This window comes from Solanum pennellii, chromosome 10 (assembly GCF_001406875.1).
Source record: "Solanum pennellii chromosome 10, SPENNV200".
In the NCBI taxonomy this organism is placed as follows: Eukaryota; Viridiplantae; Streptophyta; class Magnoliopsida; order Solanales; family Solanaceae; genus Solanum; species Solanum pennellii.
This window is the reverse complement of record NC_028646.1, coordinates 75,562,210-75,576,724: the sequence shown is the minus strand read 5'-3', so window position 1 is coordinate 75,576,724 and position 14,515 is coordinate 75,562,210. Positions and strand designations below refer to the sequence as shown.

At 31.4% G+C, this 14,515-nt stretch overlaps 1 protein-coding gene across 1 annotated transcript; it reads right to left on the bottom strand.

Moving 5' to 3' along the window:
* Positions 1-3,277: 3,277 nt before the first annotated feature.
* Positions 3,278-4,411, bottom strand: LOC107032488 (transcription repressor OFP2-like). Its single transcript, XM_015234092.2, has one exon. It carries the CDS (start codon positions 4,359-4,361, stop codon positions 3,405-3,407), a length of 957 nt encoding a protein of 318 aa, XP_015089578.1. The 5' UTR covers positions 4,362-4,411; the 3' UTR covers positions 3,278-3,404.
* Between the last annotated feature and the right edge of the window lie 10,104 nt (positions 4,412-14,515).

Below are 14,515 nucleotides of genomic sequence, written 5' to 3'. Positions count from 1 at the left end.
TTCATCATTAAGTGACAACGAAAAATCTCATGTTATAAGTTTAAGATGATCGTATATAAGTTAATTAATAGACTTATTAGGCGTTAATATGTCCATATATTCCAAACAACTTTCACTTTATTTGTAAATTATGGTGTTAGAGTTGAATATGTAGAATTGTGTTTGGTTATATTAGAGTTGAATATGTAGAATTGTGTTTGGTTATATTTTGTTACGGAGAATGATTGAAATAAATAATAATATTCATGTTTGAATGTACTTAAATACAACTTTTAAAGTGTAAATTGAATAGTATAGTATTTATATTTATATTTCAAATTTGAAATATAACTTCAAGTTAAATTAAAGTAAAATTATTTTCAAATAGAAAATGAATGAGTAATTTTTATGACAGAAGGATTCAATTCCATCCCATATTTATATTTTTCTAGATTTAAACAAAACAAAAATAATTATATGTAATGGCTATCACACACATAATAGAAAACTAATAATTACACCATTTAAAATGCTATTTTAAACTTGGTGCATACACATAGTACCATCTTAAATTTTAATAGCACCACCCAAATACTATCGATCAATTACATTGCCCAATTTCACAATATTTATATATGTATGCAACAAAGTAATTATTCTTGTTTTTCTTTTGTTACTTAAAGTGAGGACAATAAAGCCCCCTCTTATTCATGCTCTATGCTTTTTAAATTAAAAAAATGTACTTTCTAGGATCATTCTATATCTATAATCTACATATACTATATGCTTTACAAATATGTGTGTGAACACATGGAAAAATACCTTAGACAAAAATATTATAATTTCAAATGGTGATTTGAACCGTTAGCAATGAAAAAGTAATTAGATAAATGCGTAGTTATGTCAAAGTCAAACTAAGCTGTTTTTCTATACAGAGTTAACTTGACATACTCAAAAATTAAAAATAGCTTTTTTGTATGTAAAAATATAAAAGAGTAAAAATGAGAGAAATCGATATATGTGTATATACAAAGAAGAAATAATATATTTATTCAATTATGCAATATAATTTTTCGATAAAAAAATATCAACTATCACATATAATTTTTTTCATCAGTATAGAACTTTTAAAAAATACACGAGAAATATAAAAATGGATAACCATTCATAAAAAGTGGAATTTTAATTTGTACTAACAAGTAAAGGTAACTCGATCGTTATAAAGTACTTATACGTAATTCTTATCAAACTTATTATACTAAAGGTAGTTTTTTAAAGTTTGAAAATTGACACAAACTTTTGTAACTTTCGAAGCAACTTTAGAAAAAAATGCAGAAATTTCAAAAAGCTTATTTAAGCCCATGCGGGTTAGCTTACACTTCACAGTACATAAAATTTGAATAATAAATATATTAACTCCGTTATAATTTATTTGTTTTTTAAAAAATTTTTGATAATTCTTTAATTTCACTTTTTGTGCTGACATATTTATATTTTTAATATAAAATCAAAAATAAATAAATTATATTCGTGTCAAATCAAGAAAAGGATAATCAAATTAAAATGGAAAAAGTATAAATAAAAATGGAAGGACATTTGCATGTATTATGCAAATTGTCATCGAGTTTTTTAGATATGATTCACAATGTACATTTTATATACTATAGTTGCACTATAGAATCTAACAATATTTCAAAGTATCAATTTACTTTATGCAACTGAAATTTTTAAATTTTAATGACAAATTTAGTATAAAAATTGAAAAAAATAAGTTATAATAAAATATATACTTGTGAAATCAATTAATGAAGAGTGAAAAGAAGTTTCTTTATATTTGCTACATAAAGTAACTTGTAGAAAAAGATAAAAGGTGAAAGCTCAAGCTTTATAAAGGGCCCTATTCTCTGCTATGGAATTAATCTATCACTGCAAGATCAATGTCATTCATACGCCTATTTTTACCCTTCCATGATACTTTCTCCATTGTCCTTTTTCTATGATAAAAATACATATTTGATATTTAAATTTGATAGATTTAACAGTTAAAGTTTTTAGCATTAATATGGTGCACACTAAAAAGGGTAATTTGATAGGGGTATAAAGATGGTATTAAATATATAATATATTAGTAATATTTATATCAATTGTGTTTGTATTAGTTTTATCGATATTATGTTTATGATTGTTTAATTCACATAATTTCTAAACAAAACTATATTTGTTTGTAAAAGTGTCCGCCATAAATATTGGGTAAAGAATGGGAAATTTTGTTGAGAGACAATTGTGTCTTTAATTATGCTAAGACATGCAGATAGAATGTATAACTAAGACTTGCATAGTGTACCGAACATATAGTTATACATAAAATCAATGCAGTAACATAGTCATATGGTGATTAAGTTGTTTAATTGTACACCCTTTATTGAAAAAAAATACCGTATATAATTTGGACACCCTTAATATACAAAATCCTTATTGCCCAATGTTATTGGTGTTCTATTTCTAGATTTTCATTGTGAAATTTCTGATTTCGACACTGAATGCATGCATTATTTGTTTAATGTATTTTACCAAACGATAGAAAATTCGATAAAGTGTAGAAAAATGATAAATATCTCAATAATGATGAGATTAATAAGTTGTATAATTTATTTAGCTTTTTGATTTGTTATATTAAATATAATACCGAATGAAATGTATTAAAATAAATAATATCGTCAATGCCATAATTTAAGTATGCAATAATAATAATAATAATAATAAATATTGGATGTAGACCTAACATACCTTCGGTTCAAGGAAATGAAATTTAAATGTTATAATAGCATAAATATATTATGATTCTGGAATAGAGAAAAACAAGAATGTTGTAACAATTAATACTATTTATTATTCAATAGTTGATCATAATTGACCATATAGTTTTTTTTAGAAAAAAATAAACAAACAAAAATTGACCATATAAACTATAGTATAATAAACAATTTCGAAGAAGGTAGAGGTTTGTTTAAAGTAAGACTTTTACTACCACTTATCTCCCACAGACAACACTATCCCATAAACGTATCAAATCAAGTCATAGTCGGACAAATCTTTTTATTACAAGATTTGGATTTTGTACTCTTTTTTCCCTCCGCACATTCACCGAACCAAAAATTTCGGGTTAAGAATCTAAATATATTATTTATTTATTATATTTTTAAAAATATAATAATATATATATGTAACAATTGTGTCCTTTAATTCTATAGATATGTATAATTTTATTTGACAAATTATGTCACGTAAAACATGAGTGTCTGATTGTTTAATAATTTAAATATTTATTTGTACATATAGAAAAGTTACTGAATATAGATACGAGTGAAACTAACGTTTATGTATTAGACAGATAAAAATTAATACATAGATTCTTATACTAGTATTTACTTGAGTCGAATTTCAGTGATGTCGAACCAGATTTGCTTGAATACTTTGATGATTATATCATGATATTCATCTGAATTTAATGAAAGATAGCAAGCAAGAAGTTCTTCCAAATCCTTTGATGTTGTTATATTATTCTCAATTATCATTTCCACCATTGATTCTCTGAAATCTTTTTGAGGATTTCTTGATGATTTCACCACTGCAAAGCTGTCTGTCGTAACACTTGTTCTTTTTGATGAAACACTCTTTCTGCTGTTTGTTGTTGTTGTTGTTATTCTTGGTGAATTTGTTCTCAGCTTCACACCATTTGTTGATACTCTTCTCACTATCCTCTGTTCTTGTTTCACAATCCTCTGTTTTTCTCGGATCTTTTCGTTGAATTTTTCGGGCTTGGTTATGATACGAGGAAGGTCAATTTTGGAAACAGAGTGATCAAGATTGGCTGAATTTTGATTCGTGTAATCAGTTCTACAGTCACAAGACGGTGAAACTGAAGTAATGGGGTTTGATTTTTGAGTCAAAATTGAAGATGGTGATGAGGACGACGACGAGGAAGACGATGAATTTGGGTATTGTTCAGGGGTTGAATCAGGTTTAGTCCAGACAGATTCAACAGAAGCAGAGGAATTGACAGGTTTAGGAGAATTTCTCCTCCTGAAATTCGTACTACGCCTTTTCTTGTAAGACTTCCTTGATGGCTCAGTGATGTGAACATTGTGATCGAGTTTTGGACTGTTAGAAGAGATGGGACTAGAAATAGTGAGGTTTCTTGAAATGTAATATGATTTTCTTTGACAACCAAGGTTATGGGGTTGTCTTTTTTTGTCTAGTTGTAGATTTGATGATGAAGTTGTGTGGCTATGTCTTCTGCTGCTGCTTTTGGCCATGTCTTTGAGCTTGTAAAACCAAGCATTTGGCATCATATCTGATAATCTAAACCTATAATTCCCCATGATGATGAGTAAAAGAGTTGCTTGTGTTTTACTATAGAAAGTGGGAAATATTGGAGTTAGTAAAGGTAGATAAATAGACAAGAGGAAAAGGATTATTGTTGCTTGAGGGTTGGTTTGGGGGTGGGGGGTGGGGGGGTGGAAAATAATTTTTTGACATATTTTAGCTTCGTTTTAAATTGAATGATCTGTTTTGATTTGATAACGAGGTTTAAAAAAGTTAAGAAAAAATATTTCAATTTTATGGTTTATAAAAATCACGCGAAAAGCTGAGATTAAAAAATTATTAAAATAATTATATTTTATGGAATAAATTAAAAAGGATGAAATATAGTGTATAAATATTTATAATCAACATAATACATAAACATACAAAAAAACTTGGCCTCATTAAACTTGTAATATCATAGTATTTAGTATGAATATTAAAGTACTTTTTAACTTATTTTTATTGTGTTAATTGAACGCTCTAACTTACAAAATAATTATATAATCATTTTTAAAATTTATGTGCAATGTCACTATTGGATATCTATGAGAAATAGTAATAACTAGTTAAAGTGTTCGATAATTAGATTAGATTGAGTTAAAATATTTAAATGGGCATTCTCAAAATTCATATTAAGTATCTATTTGAATATTATACCATAAATAATAAATATTATTATACTATTAATTTAAAATTGTGGTAGAAATCTATGAACTTCAAAACATACTGTGTATGGAAATGGGGCCAGGAGGAAGAAAAATGAGCCACAAAGTAAATAAAATAGGGGCCCAAGTGTTCGAGAGGGCATTAAATGTCCTTTCCAAATTAATATTTATTTAAGCCTAATGGCCTAATTATCATCAAAAAGTTAAAGAGATGGCATGCATTATCATGATTATATTGCTGTAACAAAACAGTAATACTTATTGACTTGTTCCTTATTATACTAGACTTTCAAGGCCATGATGATGCTCAAATTGGAATTAATACAACATGAACAAAAAATGAGATTCTCTAAATAAAAAATAATCACTTCATCTTAAAATAAAAATTACAAATTTAAATTAATCGAATCGATAATTCAGAATATATGATTACTTTGAAAATTTAAAACATTTTTATTGATTGAATCAACAAGCACTAACTTTTAATTGTATGAAGCTTCAATGAATATTTTAATATTAATACTAGTTTAAATGGATTGATTATACAGTAAAACTTTATATTTAGGTACCCTAATTTAGTTTAGACTGAGTAATCATATCTTCTCATATTTAAATCATGTTTGGATATTATACTTGTTTCACATAAATGTGATTTTTTTTGCATCTTTTTGAGCTATACCTAACTATCCAATCTTAAAGACACATTACAAATTTGGCATTATTGATAAAATAACATAGTGGCCAAAAAAATAGTTACATCGTTACATATTTTAGGAAATCCAAACCTAAACAATTTGCTATTTGTCTAAATTAATTCATTAATAAAGCTACGAAATAGCTGTAATTAATAGGACTCCTTTTCCCCACCTAAAAAAATAAATACAAAATGATGGATCAATATAATGGTGCCAATTTTCTAGAGTTCTTTACTTTGCACTAATCTTTTAATTTACTTGCAAAACAATTTCACAAAATTAAATCATTTATTATAAGGGTAAATCAGGATAATATAAATTTGATATATCGTCTTATTAGCTTTGAAACTAAAATATAAATATACAGATATATATTGTATCACCTTTAAAATAAATACACAAATATAATTGGTATCATTTTTCTTGCGATATACAAATAAAAAACTTATCGATACAATGTTTGATTATCGTAATACCCCTAATATAAATACACAAAATACAAATCTTTTATGATAATGGTTTTTATTCGAAACACAGATACAATTCAGTGATAGTGATATCACTTTTTCTGATACACAAAATACCATTTTTTTTGGATACAATTGGATGCATCAATATAAGAAGATACAATTTGATAGTAGGTACAACAATCTTTTTAATACACATACAATTTTTTTTTCTAACATCGATACAATTGGTTATGTATACATACAAGAAGAAGAAAAGATTCAAAAAGCTTTAGAAGAGTCTAATATAGTCTTTTACATGTTTTAAATATTGAACAACAAATCAAGAATCCAAAATTTAAAAAAATTGATATATCTATGCTAATCCAATAAAAAAAAAAGAATCAATAAATCAGCAGCCACCCAAAAAATATTGAAAATGAAGAACCACATGTGTAGATAAAAATAATTTAAGTAGCACTTTAATAGAGAGGGAGAAAAAAAAAGATTCACCCAAGGAATTGTAGAGAGGGAGGTCAAGAAGAGAACTAAGAGGAGAGAGAAAAACGCGCAAGAGAGAGACGAATGAGAGAGAGAGATGAACGAGAGAGGAAGAGACGAGAGATTTACTATAAAATCTTAATGTATAGCTATATTAGATAATTTTTTGAAAGTATCGACAAATTATGGGTACATAATAGCTTTGTAGTTTTTCCAAATTCAATTAAATTCTATAATAAGCATTATAAGTAAATTACTTTTTAAATTACCAACTTATAGTATAAGTTAAATTGAATTTTATAAAGTTAGATATATCATACAAGTAGACAGTAGTGTTGAACTTGATATTGCCTTAATCATGGTTGTCTTGGTTGAATGTGTCAATGGCTATATATACACTTACATGTTTTTGCAAATTTTGTCTTTAGCTAATTTTGTGCAATTGATTCTTAATTAAGCTTTTAACTTGTGAAAGCTATATAAGTTGAAGAGTTGTTTTTATGTTTGTTCTCATGAAAAATTAGCCTATCTATATATATATCTATCATTTTAAAGCTTGACAAAGTTTGTATTGAGAAGAAGAGGACAAGTCAAATCAAAATACCCAAGAAGAGACATCTATAATTTAGGCTAATAAGACAGTATCTATTTTGCATGTTGTCACCAATCAGTTGCCTAACCCCATGAAGGCTCATATTTATTCTTTTAGGCATCCACTATCCAAAATATACTTGCCAAGTTAAGCGTATCAAGTTAAATTAGAATATTCTTTTTGAAACAGATAAAGTATAATTTAAAAGTACTTTTTTTAATCTTGTTTTGAAAAGACTATCACTAGAGAAACCCTACAGACAAATTCACCTCTAATTCTACTAATTTGAAATAAACACATTTATCTTTCAACCAATTAACAAGAAAATGAAGCTAACAAATTTTCATCAAGGATGTCGTGCAGTGGATGAGATAGCTCCTTATTTGACAAGAGATCCCGCGTTCAAATCCTGAGTATGAAAGAACCTTTGTGTAGATCATTGTACGAAAAAAAGTGCATCTTTACAATCCTGAACTCTGGCTAAAATGATGGGTTGGGCCTTTCTCTACGAGGAAAATTTACAAAAATAACCACAAAATTATCATTTTCCATTTTTCCATGAATAAAGGAACTTTTTAGTGGGTTTGATTGATATTGAGAAAGATTTATGGGTGATTTGAAGTGGTTCAGAGTCAAAATTAGAAGTAACTGAAATCGATTTGGAAAATGAAGGTGTGACACTTGTATATCAATGATATTCATGTATATCACACACAAATATACATAAATATACACACACATATATAAGGGATATACATATACACCCGAATGTTATACATGCTAAATATTTATTCTTCGTTTCCATGAATTGTAGCTCAAATTTCAGCAATAATATTTCATAATTCTATCTAAAGTATGTAATAAATTAAAAGTTGACTCAAAATAAATATTTATTTTTCCATTTTTGCCAAACAACATAAACATTTTTAGATAAAAAAAAAAAAATTACCATTGGAAGTATAATGGTGATTTAGTAGAGTTGTTCATCTAAGAATCTCACATGGAAGTGAAATGTCTGTAATGATTTTTGTGAACAAATTTGTACGAGTTCGTAGCGCCTAGCTTCTATACAATATTTCGAAGAAAACATATATTTATATTGTATTTACAAAATGTAGCTATAGTTAAAAAAAATATGAATGTAGCTATTATATTTACGAAAAGTAGCTATCAACGTTGATACAACTCCTTTCAGACTGAATCCGACTGAGATAAGGAGAACATCAACCACACAAATTAAAATTATAAAATGGTGGAGGGATTGCTTTTTTGACAAGAAATCAGTATATAAAGTTTCCTTTTATAAAATAGTCCTATAAGAAAGAGGAAGCACATAATGAATAACCCAGTTAAAATAAAAATCTCAAAAAAAAAATTGGTACGTAAGTTTTTGTTTTATAACAATTAAATAATGAGCTTATGATTAATACAAAAAAGTTATTGCATTCTTAACACTCCCATACGAGAAAATAATGAGGCTCACTAATTAATTAAAGGGTTAAACAATGAAAAAAGTAAATAATGATGTTTTTAGGATTTATTTATCATTATCACAATTTTAGCTAATGTGAAATGCACATAGGAAAATGTAAGAATTCGAACAACACATCTATTGAAGTCTCACACTTTTATAAGCATACAAATATAGATAATTAGACATACATATAAATAGTAAAATATGAGTTCACAAATAAATATTTTTGGTATAACTTCGTGTAGAACGTTTTCAAAATGATGATCATGTGTAAATATCCTTCTTAGAAATTCTGAAGATGTACTGAAAGGAGCACAACAAGAACATCGATGAAGCCTACAATGAGGTGATAAGTCATTTTAAATTTGGATACATAAATATTATTAGATGGTCTTCATGTTATAATTTGTGAATATCTTTTTGTTTTGTGTAAGTTGCCTTATGTCTCAATGATCATTTAGATTTATTTGATCACTTTGTTGGGCTTTGTGGAGGCTTGTGAGCCGGCCCGACCCATTACTGAAACCCTAGGTTAACCATTTGGCTTTCCTATAAATATGATCCTTGTATTTGTAATTCCAGGGAGTAGCACAAGTGAAATAAAATCCTCCTGTTACAGTCGTGGAGTAGGGAAACCGAACCACGTTAAATTCTTGTGTGTCCCGTTTGTGTTCCGTTTCTCTTTTCTCTAGATTATTTGTGTGTGTTGTGTGTTTAATTCCCAACAATTGGTATCAGAGCGAGGTTTCAACAACATTGTAACACAAACTGTGAGAAATTGTCACCTAGGGTTCTTGTGTGAAGAACTGTGTGCAGGGAGGAGTAGCCGCCGTTACCGTGTGGGTAACCTCAAGCAGCAGCCGGCTAGGAGAACCGCGCAGGGTGCGAACAGCCGTCGTCCGTGTGCTGTCCGTCGCGCCGTTCCAGTGGCCGCCGCGTCGAGGAGCCTCAGATCCAGCCGCGAGCGTCCAGATCGTGAGCATCGTCCAAATCGCCGCCCGCTGTCTGTAGACGCCGTTAAGGGAATTGCCGAAGTCCTTTGAGATGGCAGAAGATGGGAAGTTCCGAATTGAGAAGTTCGATGGTACAGATTTCAGTTGGTGGAAGATGCAGATTGAAGATTTGCTGGTTCAGAAAGATTTGGACGTAGTGTTGGGTGACAAGCAAGGAAAATTGTCTGATGCAGAGTGGGCAGTTTTGGATCGGAAAGCTATGTCAGTTATCCGACTCTCGTTGACCAAGAATGTTGCGTTCAACATTCTTAAGGAGAAGACAGCGAAAGGCATCTTGGAAGCCTTGTCTAACATGTACGAGAAGCCATCTGCAGCAAACAAAATTTTTCTGATTAGAGAGTTGGTGAACACAAAGATGAAGGAAGGCAGTTCAGTTACCGAGCACATCAACTCATTGAATTCGATCTTAGCCAGACTTTTGTCAGTTGGCATTAAGTTCGATGATGAAGTTCAAGCTTTACTACTGTTATCATCATTGCCTGACAGTTGGTCCGGAACGGTTACAGCAGTTGCCAGTTCAGTGGGACCTAATGGATTCACCTTTGAGAAGATTCGTGATCTCGTTCTTGGCGAGGATGTCAGAAGAAGGAGTTCTGGAGAATCATCAGGTGATATGCTAAACGTCGTCAGAGGCAGAGGAAATAACAGAGGTAGTGGGAGCAGGAACCGAAGAAGGAGTCAGTCAAAGGCTCGGGATGGCTCAGGTGTAACATGTTGGAACTGCAAGGAGGTGGGGCATTTCAGGAATCAATGCCAGAAAGACAAACAAGTCAACATTGCAGAAGACAGCGTCAACGAGGATTTGTTTATCTGTTGCGCGGAGAGCAATGTGGATTCCTGGGTCATGGATTCTGGTGCTTCTTTTCACGCTACCCACAGCAGTGAAGCATTGCAGAATCTGGTTATTGGAGACTTTGGAAAGGTAAGGCTTGCAGACGATAGAGCTCTTGATGTTACGGGCATGGGTGACATGGTGCTGAAGACGCCAGTCGGTTTCTGGACCTTGAAGGATGTCAGAGTTGTTCCAAGCTTGACGAAAAGTTTGATTTCTGTTAGGCAGTTGGATGAACAGGGACATCATGTGAAGTTCGGAAATGGGCAGTGGAAGGTCGTGAGGGGCAATCTTGTCATGGCTCGTGGAACAAAAAGAGGATCGTTGTATATTGTCGGATTACCGTCTGAGGGAGTGACCGTCCCAGTTCAGAAGAAAAACAAAGTCCGGTTCACAGAATCTCGTGGGCAGAAGAAGGTTGTCTTTGCAAGAAAGAAACCCAGAGCCACAGGTCAGATTCAGGATGAACGAGCAAGGAAAGGTTCAGGAAGACCAGTCAGAGGCGTTCGTGGCAGTGGGAGCACCGGCCGTGCTTCAGCCAAGGCTCCTAGAAGACAGTGGGTCAAGAGAACCAGTATTCCAGCTGTTGATACGTCTCCAGAAAATTTCTTGCTGAGTATGGAGAGTGTTTGTTCTCAGGGAGTTCTAGGATCCGGCAGTTCGTGTCTCAAGTGGGAGCCGGTAGGGACCGAGGACGAGTCAAGGGCAGTTTCAGCCGTGACTGATGTGTTGAAGCTTCGGGGAGCTTCAACGGGCCTTTCAGTTGACTGATGAGAAGGCCGCTGTAGCAGGAGAGAGTTGAAAAAGATTACTAGACATACAAGTGTTCTAAGTGGATGACAGTTGAAATTCTTCAAGCCTCCAAGTGGGAGATTGTTGGGCTTTGTGGAGGCTTGTGAGCCGGCCCGACCCATTACTGAAACCCTAGGTTAACCATTTGGCTTTCCTATAAATATGATCCTTGTATTTGTAATTCCAGGGCAGCACAAGTGAAATAAAATCCTCCTGTTACAGTCGTGGAGTAGGGAAACCGAACCACGTTAAATTCTTGTGTGTCCCGTTTGTGTTCCGTTTCTCTTTTCTCTAGATTATTTGTGTGTGTTGTGTGTTTAATTCCCAACAATCACTTCACAATTTTTTTACCAGATTCTTTTATATTTATCGCAGTGGTTAAACATCATATGAATCAATTGCTCATCCTCTTTAATTCCTTATAATAATATTATTATCATGACTAAAGCTTAATAATTATTCTCAATAAAGTGTTAGGGAAATCGGTTGAGTTGTTTGGAATTCTTTTGTCAATTTCATTAGCAATAAATATTGTTAAATGGTTTCTTCATTATTATCATCTTCACTTCTACCAAATTAAGAAAAAACAACATTCATTCCTTGATTTTCTTGCTCATATATACAAAGGAATAATTTTATTGGTAATTGTTTATTCATATGGAAAGTACTAATGTAACTAAAACAGGGCTAACCTACTTGTTCGGAATGACTTTTCATTTGTGACTTATAAGCTAAAAGTTAGAAATTAGAAATTTCAAACTAATGACTAAATTTTTAACTATTTGACTTAAAACAAAGTGCTTATGAACATTTTTTAACTCACTCCCACACTCTAAAAGTGTTTTAAAATTAATTTAGCTTAAAATAGGCCAATTCAAACAAGCTCTAAATCAGAAATTCGATGTAATTGAAAGAAGGTTAAATTTTTTGCTTCTTTAACAACAACAACAATAATAACACCACCAACAACAAAATTTTTGATGAGATTTGATATTCCATAAATATTACAAACGTCGTGTATTGATAAATAACTTTCAATGTTAATCCTCGTTTATACTTAGTTTGTTAATGAATGTTAAACTGAGTTGCATAGTTGTTCACTAGTTTGTTCAATCAAAAGAGATAAATTAACAAATATTTCTTCATTATCTTGTTAAGATTGAATCGTTATTTCCTTCAAGTAATTGAAAGAGCCTTTTGAAATTATCTATTGAATCAAGAGGAGATATATTTTTTTCTCAAGACTATCCCGTAACGGTTTTTCTCACACATATTCATTAATGGTTCTGTAATTAGTTTATTCTAGGGAGACTAGACCCGCACAATTATAAACACATCACTAGTTGATAAAGTCTGTCTACATATATACCCAACATTTTTTCTATATATTATCAATATGAGACTTCTTATTTTATGTTGGGTGTCACATACACCCTTTATGAAATCAGTGTCCTCGTTGAGATTGCTCCTCCACTTGGAATCGACCTAGACCTAGCACTAAGGTTTATCTTGCCTTATTGAAATTTTTCTAAACGCAATTAAACTCTGAACCACATCGATAAGGCTGACATATGAGTGACTTTGTGACCATTTGTAATGTTCAAGCTCGCCATTGACATTATCCGCTTTAGACCTAGGTCGCACAACTATAATTGTGTAATAGTTGATAATGTTTGCTTACTTATATGTCCAACATCTCTGATGTTTTATCGATGTGAGCTTCTTATCTTAAGTTTTGATGTCATAATTTATAAATGATTTGATAGAATTTAATTAATCAATCTTCTTTTTGGGGTGCAAGGTGACTTTATTTTCCTTTTTGATTTCTTCCTTTAGAACGGCCTGCTTCGCCTAGCTGCACGACGCTTGTATTTCTCTCCCACAACCCCGTTTTCACAGTTTAGGCAACTCCCATTTCGCCCGCCGCTACTACGGGAATCACTTTTGCTTTCTTTTCCTCTGGCTACTAAGATCTTTCAGTTCGCCTCGTTCTCTCGTTCCTACCCATGGATTCAGCAACAGTTTGAAAGGTTGCTCCATAGTTCCCTCCTGGGCTACAATCCAGACGAACTTGAAGCTCAAAAGGACCGGTCAAAGGAATTGATCCAAAGCTCGAGCATGGTACACAATTTTCTGTACAAAATTTGAAGGCGTTTAAGGAAACCCAATTTTTGGCTTTTTTATCGTGTCACATGGGCATGTTCAAAAAGGAAAAGGCTCTCCATGGACAGCGTCTGCTTCGGCAAGCGAATAGGCTGGCAATCTTGAAGCGAAGGAGAATTCTTTAACTGTTCGGTGTCGGCATCTTTTCCTATCTCTAACTGTTCTCCTAATCGGGCAAGGTAATCGGCTAACAGGGAATTCATCTTCAGAGCTAAGTCCCAAGGAGAATGACACTATGAATATGAAGCACTTATCTAGAGCTGGTCTAATCATGCACCATTTCTTTTGTCTTGTAGTAACCAAATTTCTTTTAGGAGAAGACCTTTTAAATTTTTGAAATATTGCATGAAAGATCATAATTTTAAAGAGGTTGTTGTGAGAGAGTTTGAGAGTTTATTTATTCAGAATATTTCTTTTTTGAATTTGAAGTAAAAATGATGATGAAGAAGAAAATGGAATAAAAGAATCTTGGAGAATATTTTGAAGAAACAAATATGAAGGAGGATAAAGTCAAAATAAAGGAGGCTTTATTTAAAGAATTTCTTGCCATTGAGAACATGACATGTTGAAACATGGTCATACTCTTTTTTTCAAGATTAATTTATAGATTTAGAACTTCAATGCTGTTAAAGTCTCTTTATTAGAAATGCTTCCAAAAATAGTAAACGAGGAGCTGATTTGTTTAATCTTTCTTTTTTTTAGATGAAGTCAAAATGATGATTTTTGACCTCAACGAAAATAGTTTCAACGTGCTAGATGGTTTGAATTTATCTCATTTCTTTAATCACACTTTTTTTAAGTGCGAAATTTATGATCTACATAGATCATTTGCAAGGTTTTTGTGAAACTTTAAGGAACATGAGAGGAGTAAACATTGTGTTTTATAATTTGATTTTTGTTTGACTAAAGATAATGAGGGTTTATGCTTGAGAGTTCTACTTGATGTTTTCAAAGTATTATTTTGTTAACTTTGAATGAAACATAAGAATAAAAAA

Excerpts from the sequence above, each read along its gene's own strand:
- LOC107032488 (XM_015234092.2), bottom strand. The coding sequence starts at position 4,361 with ATGGGGAATTATAGGTTTAGATTATCAGATATGATGCCAAATGCTTGG.